Here is a 20,339-nt window from a genome sequence, read left to right on the forward strand (position 1 = left end):
CTCCCCACCTTTCAGAATTTCAGTCGCATCTCGGGCCCTATACTTGTCTGTCGAATGCATGTAAAGAACTAGAACTTTTTCCCGCTCCACGGTCAAGCTGCTCTCTCCACGGTCAAGCTGCTCTCTCCACGGTCAAGCTGCTCTCTCCACGGTCAAGCTGCTCTCTCCACGGTCAAGCTAACACTACAGACACAGCCACTATACTCATAACAACAGTACACATACTGTATATAACGGACGTCAAGCTGCTCTCTCCACGGTCAAGCTAAATGTTTAAAAAAATACGATTTCAGAGGTTTAAAAAAGGAACAACCTCCCGACGTCTGCCTTTGATTAATTTCTTTCCACCTCTTTCTTCCCCCTCCTTGCCTTTTTTGACCTCACCCTTTCCCAGTCTGCTGCCACTTACAAGGCAGGCTGCTCGCCTATTGATGATCACTACTCTGTTTCCCTCTCCTCCAACCCTAACCACTCAGTCCCTACCCCCTCCAGGTCTCCCTCTCCTCCAACCCTAACGACTCAGTCCCTACCCCCTCCAGGTCTCCCTCTCCTCCAACCCTAACCACTCAGTCCCTACCCCCTCCAGGTCTCCCTCTCCTCCAACCCTAACCACTCAGTCCCTACCCCCTCCAGGTCTCCCTCTCCTCCAACCCTAACCACTCAGTCCCTACCCCCTCCAGGTCTCCCTCTCCTCCAACCCTAACCACTCAGTCCCTACCCCCTCCAGGTCTCCCTCTCCTCCAACCCTAACCACTCAGTCCCTACCCCCTCCAGGTCTCCCTCTCCTCCAACCCTAACCACTCAGTCCCTACCCCCTCCAGGTCCCCCTCTCCTCCAACCCTAACCACTCAGTCCCTACCCCCTCCAGGTCTCCCTCTCCTCCAACTCTAACCACTCAGTCCCTACCCCCTCCAGGTCTCCCTCTCCTCCAACTCTAACCACTCAGTCCCTACCCCCTCCAGGTCTCCCTCTCCTCCAACCCTAACCACTCAGTCCCTACCCCCTCCAGGTCCCCCTCTCCTCCAACCCTAACCACTCAGTCCCTACCCCCTCCAGGTCTCCCTCTCCTCCAACCCTAACCACTCAGTCCCTACCCCCTCCAGGTCCCCCTCTCCTCCAACCCTAACCACTCAGTCCCTACCCAGATGGTCATGCGCTATCGCAGTCTTTGTTCTATCTCTCCCTCTACTCTCTCCTCTCTCCTATTCTATCCTATCATCTCTCCCTTCTGCTAAATCTTCTCCCTCTCCCTCCCTCTCTCTCTCCCTCTTCTCCCTCCTGTCTCCCTCCTGTCTCCTGATTCTGCCTCTTCGAACCCTACTCTCCTCCCTTTCTGCATCCTATGACTCACACTGTCCCCTTTCATCTCGGCAGGCTCGGCCCTCCCCTCCTGCTCCGTGGCTGAGTGACTCATTGCATGTTTACAGAACAGGGCTGCGGGCAACTGAGCAAAAATGAAGGAAAACTCAACTTCCGGAGGACCTATCATCCTTTCACTCCTCCTTCTCTACCTTCTCTTCCTCTGTATCTGCTGCTAAAGCCACTTTCTACCACTCTAAATGTCAAGCTTCTGCCTCTTACCCTAGAAAACTATTTTCCACCTTCTCCTTCTTCCTAAATCCTCCACCCCCTCCCCCTTTCCTCTCTGCGGACGACTTTGTCAACCACTTTGAAAAGAGTTCCTCACTTCCTTCATCAACTCATCCCTGACCACTGGCTCCGACTTCAAAATGGAGGACTTCCCCTCCGACGTCAAAAACTACAGACCTGTATCTCTTCTTTCTTTACTTTCCAAAACACTTGAGCGTGCTGCGCCTGACCGACTCTCTCGCTATCTCTCTCAGAACGATCTTCTTTAACCCAGTCAGGCTTCAAGACGGGTTCACTCAACCGGAGACTGCTCACCTCTGTGTTAATAAGGAGGCTCTCCACACTTCCATAGCTGATTCTCTCCTCTGTTCTCATCCTTCTAGATCTATCCGCTGCCTTCAACACTGTGAAACATCAGCTCCACCCTCTCCACCCTCTCAGGGCTGGGTGTCTCAGGTTCTGCAAACTCCTTGGTCACATCCTACCTGGTAGGTTGCTCCTACCAGGTGACGTGTAGAGGATCTGTGTCTGAACCATCTAATCTCACTACTGGTGTCCCACAGGGCTCGGTTCTAGGCCCTCTCCTCTTCTCTCTATACACCAAGTCACTCGGGCTCTGTCATATCCTCACATGGTCTCTCCTATCATTGCTATGCGGATGACACTAAACTACTTTTCACCTTCCCCCCTTCTGACACCCAGGTGGCAACACGCATCTCTGCATGCCTGGCAGATACTGTATTTCAGCTTGGATGTCGGCCCACCACCTAAAGCTCAACCTCAACAAGACAGAGCTGCTCTTCCTCCCGGGGAAGGCCTGCCCGCTCCAAGACCTCTCCGTCACGGTTGACAACTCCATGGTGTCCCCCTCGCGGAATGCAAAGAACATTTGAGTGACCCTGGACAACACCCTGCCATTCTCTGCAAACATCAAAGCAGTGACTCGCTCCTGCAGGTTCATGCTCTACAACATCCGTAGAGTACGAACCTACCTCACACAGGAAGCGGCGCGGGTCCTGATCCAGGCACTTGGTCATCTCCCGTCTGGACTACTGCAACTCTCTGTTGGCTGGGCTCCCTGCTTGTGCCATCAAACCCCTGCAACCTATCTAGAACGCTGCAGCCCTCCTGGTGTTCAGCCTTTCCAAGTTCTTCCATGTCACCCCCGCTACTCCGCACACTCCACTGGCTTCCAGTCGAAGCTCGTATCCACTACAAGACCATGGTACTTGCCTACGGAGCAGCAAGAGGAATTGTCCCATCCCTACCTTCAGGAGCACCTTACAGAAACGGTCTCACTGTTGGTCTTACTGTGTTACCTCGTTTCATTTTCCTAGAGGCTCTGATACAGTTCCATCCAGAAGTAGAACACAGTTAGTGTTACAGACGTCATTGTGTTTGTTAAAACAGTACAGCAATCCTTCCCTATCATTGTCCCTCACTAGGCTCGAACCAGAGATCCTCTGCCTCGCACACACACGTAACCCGTCTGCTTGACGACATCTTAGTCAATTATTTTATAGAAAAGCTAGCCTCAATAGGAGTGGAGACGTTTTAAGATGTTGAGTGAGGTTACAAATCTAACTCTGTTACATTTGTATGTGAAAATAAAGTGGGCCTGATACCAGTGTGTAGCAGCACAACACCACTGTCTACCCCCTCATCATCCTCTGAATGATGAGGCAAGACAACCCTAAGACAAACTTTAGGTTGACAGCTGAGCACACACACACACATATACACACACCTCCACAAACACTCATAGAAACCTCAGGCTGACAGTTGAGCACACACACAAACACACCCCCACACATATGCATAGAAACCTCAGGCGCAGAGAGTTGAGCGTACACACACACACACACACACACACACCTCCGACACGAAACTAGACCATCTTCAGCACCATCTGGGTCCTGTCTGGACAGGAATAGAATATTTCCTTGTCCCAATTCTAGCGGTAGCCTCCCAGGTATCTGTCCAATTCAGGCTCTGTTTTTGTGTCTTTGGCCGCTTTTTAGAATCCTCCTTTATTTTTCAGAGCTATGACTCTTTCCCTGGATAGTTAATGATTCCTGATGCATAATTAATTCCCGGCTGCAATAACAGATTAATAATATATCAGCCAGCCAGTCACTATGGGTTGGCCTGTTGACAAGGACAAACTGGGACCACAAATCGGCCCGGGAATTTATTTTTATTTTTTCTTCTTGAGGCCCACATTATCAGCCAAATAACGATAATTCTGTCTAAAAACATAAATTTAGACACACTGGGCTAAAGATGGACCAGCCCATCTGGCATTTGCCCGAACTGCCCTATGTCCAGTCTGTTTCTGCCTGTAGAGGTAGGCTATGCGGGATAGCTTCCTTATGATCTATATATTTTACTAGGCAAGTCAGTTAAGAACAAATTCTTATTTACGATGACGGCCAACTGGGGAACAGTGGGTTAACTGTCTTGTTCAGGGGCAGAACGACAGATTTTTTACCTTGTCAGCTCAGGGATTCAATCCACCAACCTTTCGGGTTACTGGCCCAACACTCTAACCACTAAACTACCTGCCGCTCCAACATATAGTCTGTGTTCCAAATGGAAACCTATTCCCCAATAGGACTTGGTCAAATGTAGGGGAAAGGGTACCATTTAAACACAGCTATAGAGAACATAGAGAGAACATAGAGAAAACATGGAGAGGCATCAGAAGCTAGCTACTGTAGTTGTCAGAATCCTTGTTGATCCAGCTTCTAGCTACTGTAGTTGTCAGATTCCTTGTTGATCCAGCTTCTAGCTACTGTAGTTGTCAGAATCCTTGTTGATCAGGCTTCTAGCTACTGTAGTTGTCAGAATCCTTGTTGATCCAGCTTCTAGCTACTGTAGTTGTCAGATTCCTTGTTGATCCAGCTTCTAGCTACTGTAGTTGTCAGAATCCTTGTTGATCCAGCTTCTAGCTACTGTAGTTGTCAGATTCCTTGTTGATCCAGCTTCTAGCTACTGTAGTTGTCAGAATCCTTGTTGATCCAGCTTCTAGCTACTGTAGTTGTCAGATTCCTTGTTGATCCAGCTTCTAGCTACTGTAGTTGTCAGATTCCTTGTTGATCCAGCTTCTAGCTACTGTAGTTGTCAGAATCCTTGTTGATCCAGCTTCTAGCTACTGTAGTTGTCAGAATCCTTGTTGATCCAGCTTCTAGCTACTGTAGTTGTCAGAATCCTTGTTGATCAGGCTTCTAGCTACTGTAGTTGTCAGATTCCTTGTTGATCCAGCTTCTAGCTACTGTAGTTGTCAGAATCCTTGTTGATCCAGCTTCTAGCTACTGTAGTTGTCAGATTCCTTGTTGATCCGGCTTCTAGCTACTGTAGTTGTCAGATTCCTTGTTGATCCAGCTTCTAGCTACTGTAGTTGTCAGAATCCTTGTTGATCCAGCTTCTAGCTACTGTAGTTGTCAGAATCCTTGTTGATCCAGCTTCTAGCTACTGTAGTTGTCAGAATCCTTGTTGATCCAGCTTCTAGCTACTGTAGTTGTCAGAATCCTTGTTGATCCAGCTTCTAGCTACTGTAGTTGTCAGATTCCTTGTTGATCCAGCTTCTAGCTACTGTAGTTGTCAGAATCCTTGTTGATCCAGCTTCTAGCTACTGTAGTTGTCAGAATCCTTGTTGATCCAGCATGTTAGATGTTGTTAACTCTCCGTTTATTAACAAGAGAAGGTTCCCTGAACAGCGAAGGTGCTTAAATCGCCCCACTGAATATTTCATCTGGGGCTGCCTGATTCTCTCAGGAGAACAGTGAGTGAAAACAGTCAGTAACTGGTTTTCGATTGCAACAGTGTAGGCAGCAGCCGCTTATGTCCCGAGTTTATGTAACGGCTTTTCCAAGTAAGTGATAACTTGATTTGTGTGGTATGTTATTTAAAGGCTAGTGATATTACTTACATATTATCCTCAATAACTGGCTCCTAAAAAAGGGACATTTCAAAAAATGTTCACCATAGTGTGTATCATGTGATTTATGGCCAATTATGAGCAGGCAAAGTCTAGTTAAATAAAAAACAACCTTTTCTTACTTATAGTTGGTTTCCGGATGATGTCATCGGACTAGAAACACGCCATTTTCACTGATGCTGTTGCGGTGGTGCTGGAGATTATGAATATGAAGTAGAAATATTTTGACATTTCCCTTTTAACTACTTGGTCTCAAACCTGGTCCAAGAACGGTTTTGTACTCCTTCGTAAGGAGTTGGCAAGAGAGCAGAGACAGACTGTCACCCAGGCCTGCTTGAGGCCAAATCAAATCACACTCCTGGGCCTTCACACTCCTGGGCCTTCACACTCCTGGGCCAGACTACACTCAATCATATGACCCACTGAAGAGATAAGTCTTCAGTAAAGACTTAAAGGTTGAGACCGAGTCTGCGTCTCTCACATGGGTAGGCAGACCATTCCATAAAAATGGAGCTCTATAGGAGAAAGCCCTGCCTCCAGCTGTTTGCTTAGAAATTCTAGGGACAATTAGGAGGCCTGCGTCTTGTGACCGAAGCGTACGTATAGGTATGTACAGCAGGACCAACTCAGAAAGATAGGTAGGAGCAAGCCCATGTAATGCTTTGTAGGTTAACAGTAAAACCTTGAAATCAGCCCTTGCCTTAACAGGAAGCCAGTGTAGGGAGGCTAGCACTGGAGTAATATGATCAAATTTTGTGGTTCTAGTCAGGATTCTAGTAGCCGTATTTAGCACTAACTGAAGTTTATTTAGTGCTTTATCCGGGTAGCCGGAAAGTAGAGCTTTGCAGTATTCTAACCTAGAAGTAACAAAAGCATGGATTAATTTTTCTGCATCATTTTTGGACAGAATATTTCAGATTTTTGCAATTTTACGTGACCTCTGAGAAAGCCTCACCCAGGCCTGCTTGACGCCAGACCTCTGAGAAAGCCTCACCCAGGCCTGCTTGACGCCAGACCTCTGAGAAAACCTTGTTGTTCATAGAAGAACAGTAGAGCCGTGAACTAGAAAAGTTTATATTCTGGGGGTTTTTTTGTTCTAGAAAGTACAGTAGCTTTTGGAAAATAGGTCACACTCTCTTTGCCCTCCAATTGTTGTGCGCACACACACACACACACACACACACACACACACGCACTCTGAGGTGGCTCCAGGGCCGATCTGCACACACACACACACACACACACACACACACACACACACACACACACACACACACACACACACACACACACACACACACACACACACACACACACACACACACACACACACACACACACACACAGAGGTGTAACATAGAAGATAGTGTTTAATGAATTCTCCAGAACGTGGGGGTTTTAAATGCCAGATTATACTTCGAGGGGTTTAGTTGACATTACATCTACAGTATTAATGTCCTCGAGTGATTCCCAAATGCCACTCTATTTACTATATAGGGCACTACTTTAGACCAGAGCCCTATGGGATCTCTGGGCCATTTGGGATGCAAACCCTTGTGCTACAGAACAGCCCACTTACTTCCTTCCGTACTCCACTACGGAGGCTTCAATCCAAATTGGCTCTGACGTCTTTCTGACATCGTCCGCCTCCCTGTGACAGATTGAGCTCGTTTGTTCGCTCCCATTGCTCGCTGCAGAGAGAACGTGAAACATGTAGAACAGCCCTGGAGCCACCTCAGTGTGTGTGTGTTAGTGTGTGTGTGTTAGTGTGTGTGTGTTAGTGTGTGTGTGTTAGTGTGTGTGTGTTAGTGTGTGTGTGTGTGTGTGTGTGTGTGTGTGTGCGTGTGTGTGTGCGTGCGTGCGTGCGTGCGTGCGTGCGTGCGTGCGTGCGTGCGAAGATCGGCCCTGGAGCTCTGGGCTGCATCATTCATGACGAGCACGTGTTCACACTTGCCGTAGTTACAAAGATGATTACACACACACACACACATCAATACCAGAGGCGTCCTCAGGGACCCCTGTGAAACCACGATTAGGTCTCGTTCCAACATTGTAACATCCCCGTCAGGGGCCGGCTAATGTACAATTACAAAATCTCATTAGAATTTTTTTTATGCAAGAGGGCCTCAATGCACAGTGTAACAACTCACATTAAAGGTACAATCTGCAGTTGAAACTCCCTGTCACGTGTGCTCCCTCTCCGGCCTCTCGGTCACCAGGCTGCTCGTTATGGCCGCACACCCGTCACCATCGTTACGTGCACCTGCGTGTCATCACACTCACCTGGACTCCATCCCCTCCTTGATAAACCTTCCCTATATCCCTGTCACTCCCCTTCGGTTCCTTCCCCAGGCGTCATTGTTTCTGTTTCAGTTTCCTGTCTGTGCGCTGTTAGTGTTTCGGATGATGTTTATTTTATTAATACACTCCCTCCCTTAACTTGCTTCTCGATTCTAAGCGCATATCGTATCACTCCCCGCCTCTGTTTTTGGTAAAAAGCTTGAGGGATGTGCCAGGAGAAATGTAACCAATCTCAAAATGAATAAATAGAGTCTTGGATGCAAGGACCGACCATCCGTGATATCAACATTATTATTGTAACCATGTTATGAGGCTATACAGGGTTGGTTTACATTTACAATGTTTACAAACATTGAAGTAAAACAAACTTATATTTTGGTTTCTGACGGGATACTACATTTTGAACTAAGCTCATGAGGCATTTATAAGTTATATTCTTCAAGAATCAATGGGTACACACTGTATATCACCAATGGATGCAGATACTGCTGATTCTAGCTTTAAGCCAATGTATGTACAGGGAACAAAAATATAAACACAACATGTAAAGTGTTGGTCCCATGTTTCATGAGCTGAAATAGAAGATCCCAGAAATGTTCTATACACATAAAAAATATTATTTCTCTCAAATGTTTGTGCACAAATATGTTTACATCCCTGTTTGTGAAATGTGTTTTGTCACAGAACACAATGCCACAGATGTCTCAAGTTTTGAGGGAGCGTGCAATTGGCATTCTGACTGTAGGAAAGTCCACCAGAACTGTTGCCAGAGAATTTATTGTTAATTTCTCTACAATAAGACGCCTCCAACGTCATTTTAGATGAATGACACATTGTCGTGTCATGTACGGGTGTATACAGTATGTGGGTATGTACGGGTGTATACAGTATGTGGGTATGTACGGGTGTATACAGTATGTGGGTATGTACGGGTGTATGCAGTATGTGGGTATGTACGGGTGTGTACAGTATGTGGGTATGTACGGGTGTATACAGTATGTGGGTATGTACAGGTGTATACAGTATGTGGGTATGTACGGGTGTATACAGTATGTGGGTATGTACGGGTGTATACAGTATGTGGGTATGTACGGGTGTGTACAGTATGTGGGTATGTACGGGTGTGTACAGTATGTGGGTATGTACGGGTGTATACAGTATGTGGGTATGTATGGATGTATACAGTATGTGGGGGGAGTGCGGGTGTATACAGTATGTGGGTATGTACGGGTGTATACAGTATGTGGGTATGTATGGGTGTATACAGTATGTGGGTATGTACAGGTGTATACAGTATGTGGGTATGTACGGGTGTATACCGTATGTGGGTATGTACAGGTGTATACAGTATGTGGGTATGTACGGGTGTATACAGTATGTGGGTATGTACAGGTGTATACAGTATGTGGGTATGTACGGGTGTATACAGTATGTGGGTATGTACGGGTGTATGCAGTATGTGGGTATGTACGGGTGTATACAGTATGTGGGTATGTACGGGTGTATACAGTATGTGGGTATGTATGGATGTATACAGTATGTGGGTATGTACGGGTGTATACAGTATGTACAGGTGTATACAGTATGTGGGTATGTACGGGTGTATACAGTATGTGGGTATGTACGGGTGTATACAGTATGTGGGTATGTACAGGTGTATACAGTATGTGGGTATGTACAGGTGTATACAGTATGTGGGTATGTACAGGTGTATACAGTATGTGGGTATGTACAGGTGTATACAGTATGTGGGTATGTACGGGTGTATACAGTATGTGGGTATGTACAGGTGTATACAGTATGTGGGTATGTACAGGTGTATACAGTATGTGGGTATGTACGGGTGTATACAGTATGTGGGTATGTACAGGTGTATACAGTATGTGGGTATGTACAGGTGTATACAGTATGTGGGTATGTACAGGTGTATACAGTATGTGGGTATGTACGGGTGTATGCAGTATGTGGGTATGTACGGGTGTATGCAGTATGTGGGTATGTACAGGTGTATACAGTATGTGGGTATGTACGGGTGTATACAGTATGTGGGTATGTACGGGTGTATACAGTATGTGGGTATGTACGGGTGTATACAGTATGTGGGTATGTACGGGTGTATACAGTATGTGGGTATGTACGGGTGTATACAGTATGTGGGTATGTACAGGTGTATACAGTATGTGGGTATGTACGGGTGTATACAGTATGTGGGTATGTACAGGTGTATACAGTATGTGGGTATGTACGGGTGTATACAGTATGTGGGTATGTACAGGTGTATACAGTATGTGGGTATGTACGGGTGTATACAGTATGTGGGTATGTACGGGTGTATACAGTATGTGGGTATGTACGGGTGTATACAGTATGTGGGTATGTACGGGTGTATACAGTATGTGGGTATGTACGGGTGTATACAGTATGTGGGTATGTACGGGTGTATACAGTATGTGGGTATGTACGGGTGTATACAGTATGTGGGTATGTACGGGTGTATACAGTATGTGGGTATGTACGGGTGTATACAGTATGTGGGTATGTACAGGTGTATACAGTATGTGGGTATGTACAGGTGTATACAGTATGTGGGTATGTACGGGTGTATACAGTATGTGGGGGGAGTGCGGGTGTATGCAGTATGTGGGTATGTACGGGTGTGTACAGTATGTGGGTATGTACAGGTGTATACAGTATGTGGGTATGTACAGGTGTATACAGTATGTGGGTATGTACGGGTGTATGCAGTATGTGGGTATGTACGGGTGTATGCAGTATGTGGGTATGTACGGGTGTATACAGTATGTGGGTATGTACGGGTGTGTACAGTATGTGGGGGGAGTGCGGGTGTATACAGTATGTGGGGGGAGTGCGGGTGTATACAGTATGTGGGGGGGAGTGCGGGTGTATACAGTATGTGGGTATGTACGGGTGTGTACAGTATGTGGGGGGAGTGCGGGTGTATACAGTATGTGGGGGGGAGTGCGGGTGTATACAGTATGTGGGTATGTACGGGTGTGTACAGTATGTGGGGGGAGTGCGGGTGTGTACAGTATGTGGGTATGTACGGGTGTGTACAGTATGTGGGGGGAGTGCGGGTGTGTACAGTATGTGGGTATGTACGGGTGTGTACAGTATGTGGGGGGAGTGCGGGTGTGTACAGTATGTGGGTATGTACGGATGTATACAGTATGTAGGTATGTACGGGTGTATACAGTATGTGGGGGGAGTGCGGGTGTGTTGGAAGATGGGGTGCCTGGGTGTTCTGTGTGACTGGAAAAGTGTGATGAGTTAAGTGAGTGTGTCAGAGTCGCGTGTATAGGTGGCAGGGAAGTCAGGCGCAGGAGAGTCAAATGGAGTGTAAAATGGAGTCTTTTAATGAATGTCCAAATACATGCTCCATAACACTAATAAGAAACGAACTTAAACAAATATGGGTACGAAGACCCGTCGCGCACCTATACACATAAAAAACAATACTAACAAGAAACAATCTCTGACAAAGACATGAGGGGAAACAGAGGGTTAAATACACAAGATGTAATGGATGGGATTGAAAACAGGTGTGTGGGAAGACAAGACAAAACCAATGGAAAATGAAAAATGGATCGATGATGGCTAGAAGACCGGTGACGTCGACCGCCGAGCACCGCCCGAACAAGGAGAGGCAACGACTTCGGCAGAAGTCGTGACAGAGTGAGGAAGGAAAATGGTTGCAAATGCCAGTGCCCATGTGTGTCTGTGAGAGAGTCTTCACTTTAGCGCAGATATGGGGTATACATTTTAAAATTTAAATTAAAAATATAGTTTGTTTATTTTTTGTCCTATCACGATGAAACAGTGCCAACCCCATATCCTAGACACCGACCAGAGCGACTCACCCACTAAGGAGAAGTCATTATCCGTTTTATAGGCCTCTTGCAAGTAGCCTACGCAGCCATGACAGATAGATGAACGAGGTCAGAGACCCCACTAAAGCATCCCTGCACCCTTAACAGTCTGAGCCTGCCAGGGTTGGTCCAACAAAACCCAAAGCCCCTGAAACAGGAGAGCATAATATACAAGGATTTTCTCAAAGCTGCTAATGAGATCCTTGACGATCTCGTACCTAGCCAACAAGGCAGTTAACCCCACTGTGCTGTGGATGTCCATTGAGTTTTCCAATGTAACAGTATAACTTTAAACCGTCCCCTCGCCCCGACCTCGGGCGCGAACCAGGGACCCTCTGCACACATCAACAACAGTCACCCACGAAGCGTCGTTACCCATCGCTCCACAAAAGCCGCGGCTCAATGTAACAGTTTAACTTTACGGCGTCCCCTCGCCCCGACCTCGGGCGCGAACCAGGGACCCTCTGCACACATCAACAACAGTCACCCACGAAGCGTCGTTACCCATCGCTCCACAAAAGCCGCGTGTGCCCCCCTGCACCTCTCTGATTCAGAGGAGTTGGGTTTAAATGCGGAAGGCAGTTGGATAACTCCTTTCCTTCCTGGTTGCTGCGAAAGAGACAGAATCATTGGATCACTTGCTTTGGTACCGTCCACATGTAGCTTGTTGTTTTTGGTCGAAGACATGCTATACGTAGACATGGCTGTCTACGTCTTTACAAAACCAGACACCCTGTTTTAGTAGTCAAAAACAGAACAATATTTACTTCGCATCACACAATGATTTGATCTGGGGGTTTTTTAAAGCGTGCACGAGGAGTGTGCATGTACTGAATGTTGCTTTCTCACAGACAGATGGATATGACACTGTGGAAAAAAAAACTCCGGACAATCAGATCAACTGTGTTGGTTTCATCAGACACTGTGGAAAAACCCCTCCGGACAATCAGATCAACTGTGTTGGTTTCATCAGACACTGTGGAAAAACCCCTCCGGACAATCAGATCAACTGTGTTGGTTTCATCAGACACTGTGGAAAAACCCCTCCGGACAATCAGATCAACTGTGTTGGTTTCATCAGACACTGTGGAAAAACCCCTCCGGACAATCAGATCAACTGTGTTGGTTTCATCAGACACTGTGGAAAAACCCCTCCGGACAATCAGATCAACTGTGTTGGTTTCATCAGACACTGTGGAAAAACCCCTCCGGACAATCAGATCAACTGTGTTGGTTTCATCAGACACTGTGGAAAAACCCCTCCGGACAATCAGATCAACTGTGTTGGTTTCATCAGACACTGTGGAAAAACCCCTCCGGACAATCAGATCAACTGTGTTGGTTTCATCAGACACTGTGGAAAAACCCCTCCGGACAATCAGATCAACTGTGTTGGTTTCATCAGACACTGTGGAAAAACCCCTCCGGACAATCAAATCAACTGTGTTGGTTTCATCAGACACTGTGGAAAAACCCCCCCAGACAATCAAATCAACTGTGTTGGTTTCATCAGTGTGACAGAGAGCTTCTGCCGCGTCACTGAGCACCGCAAAGCCACTGTTAACAAGGCGACATACCCCTGATCGACCTTCATTGATTCAGAGAGGACAATGAGACAAGCCTGGGACTGAAACAGAAAATGAGAAACTAATAAAGGATGGTTGAAAGGGCAGTGTGTGTGTGTGTGTGTGTGTGTGTGTGTGTGTGTGTGTGTGTGTGTGTGTGTGTGTGTGTGTGTGTGTGTGTGTGTGTGTGTGTGTGTGTGTGTGTGTGTGTGTGTGTGTGTGTGTGTGTGTATTTCTATGCATGTATGCGAGTGTGTGTGTGTGCATGTGTGTGTGTGTGTGTTTCTATGCATGTACGCGAGTGTGTGTGTGTGTGCGCGCGTGTGTGTGTGCGCGCGTGTGTGTGTGCGCGCGTGTGTGTGTGCGTGAGAGTGTGAGTGTGAGTGTGAGTGTGTCCTGACTGATAGTCTGAATGAGAGGAAGCTATAGGGGCTGAGAGTGTGTAGGGGCAGTGTATAATGATTGACAGGTTCAGTAAGTGGTGTTGGTTGCCTGGTGATTTGCTTTGTGAGGAGCTGCTCTCTCTGAAAAACACCTGGAACTACAGCTGCACCACATCAGACCAGGGTCCATAGTGTTCAGTCTGGGGGGAGGCCAGGGTCCATAGTGTTCTGTCTGGGGGGGGGACCAGGGTCCATAGTGTTCAGTCTGGGGGGGGGGGACCAGGGTCCATAGTGTTCTGTCTGGGGGGGGGGGGGACCAGGGTCCATAGTGTTCAGTCTGGGGGGGGGACAGGGTCCATAGTGTTCTGTCTGGGGGGGGGGGCCAGGGTCCATAGTGTTCAGTCTGGGGGGGGGGGACCAGGGTCCATAGTGTTCAGTCTGGGGGGGGGGACCAGGGTCCATAGTGTTCTGTCTGGGGGGGGACCAGGGTCTATGGCATACCCTCTCATACCCTCTCAATTCAAGTCTTGGTTTTAACCTATCAGTCCTTCACTGGTAGGCTATTTAAAGATGGTGGGCGGAGGAATTGTAGATTCCCTGTGAAACACAGCTTCCCTGTTGTTGACTCCAATGCTTCCTACAGTTTGTGTCAAGTTGTCTGGATGTCCTTTGGGTGGGTGGACCGTTCTTGATACACACGGGAAACTGTTGAGCGTGAAAAAACACAGCAACGTTGCAGTTCTTGACACAAACCGGTGCGCTTGGCACCTACTACCATACCCCGTTCAAAGGCACCTACTACCATACCCCGTTCAAAGGCACCTACTACCATACCCCGTTCAAAGGCACTTAAATAATTTGTCTTGCCCATTCACCCTCTGAATGGCACACAGACACAATCCATGTCTCAATTGTCTCAAGGCTTAAAAATCCTTCTTTAACCACCAGTCTCCTCCCCTTCATCTACACTGATTTTGAAGTGGATTTAACAAGTGGCATCAATAAGGGATCGTAGCTTTCACCTGGATTCACCTGGTCAGTCTATGTCACGGAAAGAGCAGGTGTTCATAATGTTTTGTACCCTGTGTATAGGTACACTTGATTTCTGCCCAGCAGACAATCAGATGAGGGGGGGGGGGGGGGGGGGGGGGGCATCGGGGCACACATGGATATCAGCCTAATACGCAACTCATTCTAGAACACTGAGAAATATTGACATTTCATCAATGACAAATTACATGACCCTCCGCTGGACTAGATTAACAATACTAAATCCTTCCCTTGACTGAAATGGGACAAAGCACGACCCCCCCCCCCCCCCCACGACCCCTGGGGGCCCATTTTCCTCCATGTCCCCATTCTGTATCTGGAATCCTCCCTAACTACTGTCTCCAATTGGCCACACACCTCTCCAAAGTGTGACACGGTTCCTAATGTCATGTCAAAGCACGTGTAAGACTCAAAACAAGAGTCTTCAACTATAAAAGGTGCTTTTTTTTGTTTGATCTCTCCTAGCTGTGCCGTTAAGGAACTAGAGCGAGTACACAGGTAGTTGTTTCGTTTGGAACACGACCGTGTATCCCCCCCCCGCCCCCCGCCCTCACACAATTACTGTTGTTGTTTACGCAATCCCCCCAAAAACAGCCCGTTATAGATCACAATCGGCGTCCGGGCGGGGGGGGGGAGTTATCATTTGAAAGCTTGTTCTATTGCCAACATGACTTAAGTTATAAAATAGGATCTTACAATGTTAGACTTTCAGGGAAGCAATTCAGAGAAACAGATCATCATTTTGTTGCGTATAGAATGGCGTCCTGAGTGCATTCAGGACCGTGTGTCGCAGAGACGTGTCTCCCCGATAGACAAACAGACTCATTGTGTTCAGAACAAGCCAGGGTACGACGCCATGTCATCTGGTTACTGTACATCAAAAAACAGTGATCATAAACGTTGACACTGTATATAACATGACTTTAATGATATGGAAATGTGCAGTTTGCACATTTGGACTCTTGTATGCTTGTATGACATCAAAGCGCTATTTATTATCCTCAACGTCTCATCTTGAATGAGACCCTCGAGTCCTCGTAATTTACAGCATATCCGGTCACTAAGACAACAAGAAAATAGCTAAAGTTGCCCAATTAGCAGGAGGGATGGGGGGGGCGGGGCAACTTCTTGTCTCGTGTGGTGCTCAAGTTCAGAACGTCGGTCAGTCAAAACCCATACTGACGTCATGTACAGCATGTTACTGTACAGCCACTACGTTCCAATTCAGGCGTTTATTAGTGGCCAAGTCTGCCGTTTTCAACCTGTATGCAGGTAGGAGTGTAGAGGGCTAGAGGTGTGGGAGAGGAGGATGGTTGTCAAGGCGGATGGTTGTCAAGGAGGATGTGAGTAGCGTTTGCATATTTTACGCCTCCACATGACTTTTAACTTTGTTTTTAGACATTTTAACTTTGCCTGTTTTTTATTTGTTTATTTATTGAAAATAAAACTCATATTTTTTTGTAAATCCTTTACCAGTCGTATTTTAAACCTTTATGAGAAGCATCGGCCAGCTTCATCACAGTGGTCTACTGTGCTCTCTCTCTCTTTGCTCGGCTGTTGCCACAGTCCCATGGTGCACTGGGGTCGTGTTAGCAGGAGCTGTCATGGTTTCCAAACCCTAGGGTCAAAGGTCATCGATCTCAGTACTTTGTATTCCCATTGGTCGGTCCGGTTCACATGAGATGAGATGCCTAGACTTGGGTTGACATAGAGTTGACATATGCCACCCCCTCCCCCCCAACCACCGCCAACCTCCGACCCCCTGCCCCAACCACCTCAGATCCCCACCTTCGACCCCCCCCTCCCCAACCACCTCCGACCCCCTCTCCCCTCTCCGCCAACCTCCGACCACCCTCCCCGCACCTTCAACCCCCCCTCCCCCCAACCACCTCTGACCCGCCCACCTTCGACTCCCAACCACCTCTGACCCGCCCACCTTCAACCCCCACCCCCTCCTCCCAACCACCTTAGTCCAATTGTTTCATTCATTCATTCACATGGACGTGTCCAATGCTGACCCTGTTTCTCTCTGTCCTCCTCAGGGCCAGTTGTCCCAGGCCCTCAACATCCTGTCTGACAGAGCTAACGAGGCCAAGGAGTTCCTGGTTCAGCTGAGGAACATGGTGCAGCACATCCAGGTACAGTACACTGGCCCCCCCTGGCCCCCCCACCAGAACCGCTAGTGCCAGGCACAGTACACTGACCTCCCCACCAGAACCGCTAGTGCCAGGTACAGTACACTGGCCCCCCCACCAGAACCGCTAGTGCCAGGTACAGTACACTGGCCTCCCCACCAGAACCGCTAGTGCCAGGTACAGTACACTGGCCCCCCCACCAGAACCGCTAGTGCCAGGTACAGTACACTGGCCCCCCCTGGCCCCCCCACCAGAACCGCTAGTGCCAGGCACAGTACACTGGCCCCCCCTGGCCCCCCCACCAGAACCGCTAGTGCCAGGTACAGTACACTGGCCCCCCCTGGCCCCCCCACCAGAACCGCTAGTGCCAGGCACAGTACACTGGCCCCCCCTGGCCCCCCCACCAGAACCGCTAGTGCCAGGTACAGTACACTGGCCCCCCCACCAGAACCGCTAGTGCCAGGTACAGTACACTGGCCTCCCCACCAGAACCGCTAGTGCCAGGTACAGTACACTGGCCTCCCCTGGCCTCCCCACCAGAACCGCTAGTGCCAGGTACAGTACACTGGCCTCCCCACCAGAACCGCTAGTGCCAGGTACAGTACACTGGCCCCCCCTGGCCCCCCCCACCAGAACCGCTAGTGCCAGGTACAGTACACTGGCCTCCCCACCAGAACCGCTAGTGCCAGGTACAGTACACTGGCCCCCCCTGGCCTCCCCACCAGAACCGCTAGTGCCAGGTACAGTACACTGGCCTCCCCACCAGAACCGCTAGTGCCAGGTACAGTACACTGGCCCCCCCTGGCCCCCCCCACCAGAACCGCTAGTGCCAGGTACAGTACACTGGCCTCCCCACCAGAACCGCTAGTGCCAGGTACAGTACACTGGCCCCCCTGGCCCCCCCACCAGAACCGCTAGTGCCAGGTACAGTACACTGGCCCCCCCTGGCCTCCCCACCAGAACCGCTAGTGCCAGGTACAGTACACTGGCCTCCCCACCAGAACCGCTAGTGCCAGGTACAGTACACTGGCCTCCCCACCAGAACCGCTAGTGCCAGGTACAGTACACTGGCCCCCCCTGGCCCCCCCCACCAGAACCGCTAATGCCAGGTACAGTACACTGGCCTCCCCACCAGAACCGCTAGTGCCAGGTACAGTACACTGGCACCCCCACCAGAACCGCTAGTGCCAGGTACAGTACACTGGCACCCCCACCAGAACCGCTAGTGCCAGGTACAGTACACTGGCCCCCCCTGCCCCCCCCCCCCCCCCCCCAGGTACAGTACACACTCACTGCTCCTCCTGACCTAGGATATAGGATATATCATAAGATATATCCCAAACGGCACCCTATTCCCTGTATAGGGCACTACTTTTGATCAGGGCTAATAGGGCTTTGGTCTAAAGTAGTGCACTATATAGGGAATAGGGTGCCATAGGGCTTTGGTTAAAAGTATTGCACTATATAGGGAATAGGGTGCCATAGGGCTTTGGTTCAAAGTAGTGCACGATATAGGGAATAGGGTGCCATTTGGGACATAGGATCCACGCTGACTCCTCTTCTTGTCACACAGCCCGCTGATGGTCCAGGGAGACCCTTACTAGTGACATCAGGGTGGGGAACACTGAAGGTGAGAAGGAGGAGGAGAGGAGAGGAGGAGGAGAGGAGGAGGAGAGGAGGAGAGGAGGAGAGGAGGAGGAGAGGAGAGGAATGAAGGGGTAGAGTTGGGTTGGGATACAGGAGAAATCCAAACAATACCTGGTGGTGCTACCTTACCTTGATGGAACCAAATGATACAACAACATTTACCCTGAGAAGTAGATATCGACGGAATCTCCAAGCTTCTTTCACTACACTACTTTCTTCAGTCTGTTCACCGCAATGAACTTGTTTAAAACTACAAATAGTCTTCAGATAGTAAAAAACTACAAATAGTCTTCAGATAGTAAAAAACTACAAATAGTCTTCAGATAGTAAAAAACTACAAATAGTCTTCAGATAGTAAAAAACTACAAATAGTCTTCAGATAGTAAAAAACTACAAATAGTCTTCAGATAGTAAAATGTAAATAACTGAAGAGACTTTAGATAGTCTAACCCCCCCCCTCCCCTTCCCAAAACTACAAATAGTCTACAATGGCTACAAAAAACTACAAATAGTCTACAATGGCTACAAAAAACTACAAATAGTCTACAATGGCTACAAAAAACTACAAATAGTCTACAATGGCTACAAAAACTACAAATAGTCTACAATGGCTACAAAAACTGCAAATAGTCTACAATGGCTACAAAAAACTACAAATAGCCTCCCCATGACAGTTCCTTTCCCAGTAGTCTGCCATCTTGTCTCCGACAGGCAGCATCTGGTGTGCTTCATTTTAGGGTTACATGTGTTTCAATGATCTGGGGCTGTACGAATCAAGCATCTCAGAATATGAGTACTGATCTAGGATCTGTCCATATACCCTCATTCATTCTGATCTAGGATCTGTCCATATACCCTCATTCATTATGATCTAGGATCTGTCCATATACCCCTCATTCATTATGATCTAGGATCTGTCCATATACCCCTCATTCATTCTGATCTAGGATCTGTCCATATACCCCTCATTCATTCTGATCTAGGATCTGTCCATATACCCTCATTCATTCTGATCTAGGATCTGTCCATATACCCCTCATTCATTATGATCTAGAATCTGTCCATATACCCTCATTCATTCTGATCTAGAATCTGTCCATATACCCTCATTCATTCTGATCTAGGATCTGTCCATATACCCTCATTCATTCTTATCTAGGATCTGTCCATATACCCTCATTCATTCTGATCTAGGATCTGTCCATATACCCTCATTCATTATGATCTAGGATCTGTCCATATACCCTCATTCATTCTGATCTAGAATCTGTCCATATACCCCTCATTCATTATGATCTAGGATCTGTCCATATACCCTCATTCATTCTGATCTATGATCTGTCCATATACCCCTCATTCATTATGATCTAGGATCTGTCCATATACCCCTCATTCATTATGATCTAGGATCTGTCTATATACCCCTCATTCATTCTGATCTAGGATCTGTCCATATACCCCTCATTCATTATGATCTAGGATCTGTCCATATACCCTCATTCATTCTGATCTAGAATCTGTCCATATACCCTCATTCATTCTGATCTAAAAGGCAAAACTGATCCTAGATCAGCTCTCATACTCTGAGACGCTTGATAAATACGGCCTCACATTGTCTATGTGTCTGTCAGTTTGCCTGTTTTTTTTTTTACCGTAGGAATGATACACCTTCCTGTCTGTCTGTCTGTCTGTCTGTCTGTCTGTCTGTCTGTCTGTCTGTCTGTCTGTCTGTCTGTCTGTCTGTCTGTCTGTCTGTCTGTCTGTCTGTCTGTCTGTCTGTCATTCCTGTCTTTATGTGTTCTTCAAAGTCTATCCACACAGCCTTGTGTCCCAGCTATCTG

General features: G+C 47.9%; 1 protein-coding gene across 1 annotated transcript in view; it reads left to right on the top strand.

The window, feature by feature from the left end:
* The window catches only part of trim9 (tripartite motif containing 9), a 66,876-nt gene that overhangs the window by 14,195 nt on the left and 32,342 nt on the right, over positions 1-20,339 (top strand). Inside the window, exon 2 of the mRNA XM_038967643.1 lies at positions 16,759-16,854. Within this exon, the coding sequence (XP_038823571.1) occupies positions 16,759-16,854 (96 nt within the window). The remainder of the gene's footprint in view (positions 1-16,758; positions 16,855-20,339) is intronic.

This window comes from Salvelinus namaycush, chromosome 28 (genome assembly GCF_016432855.1).
Source record: "Salvelinus namaycush isolate Seneca chromosome 28, SaNama_1.0, whole genome shotgun sequence".
In the NCBI taxonomy this organism is placed as follows: Eukaryota; Metazoa; Chordata; class Actinopteri; order Salmoniformes; family Salmonidae; genus Salvelinus; species Salvelinus namaycush.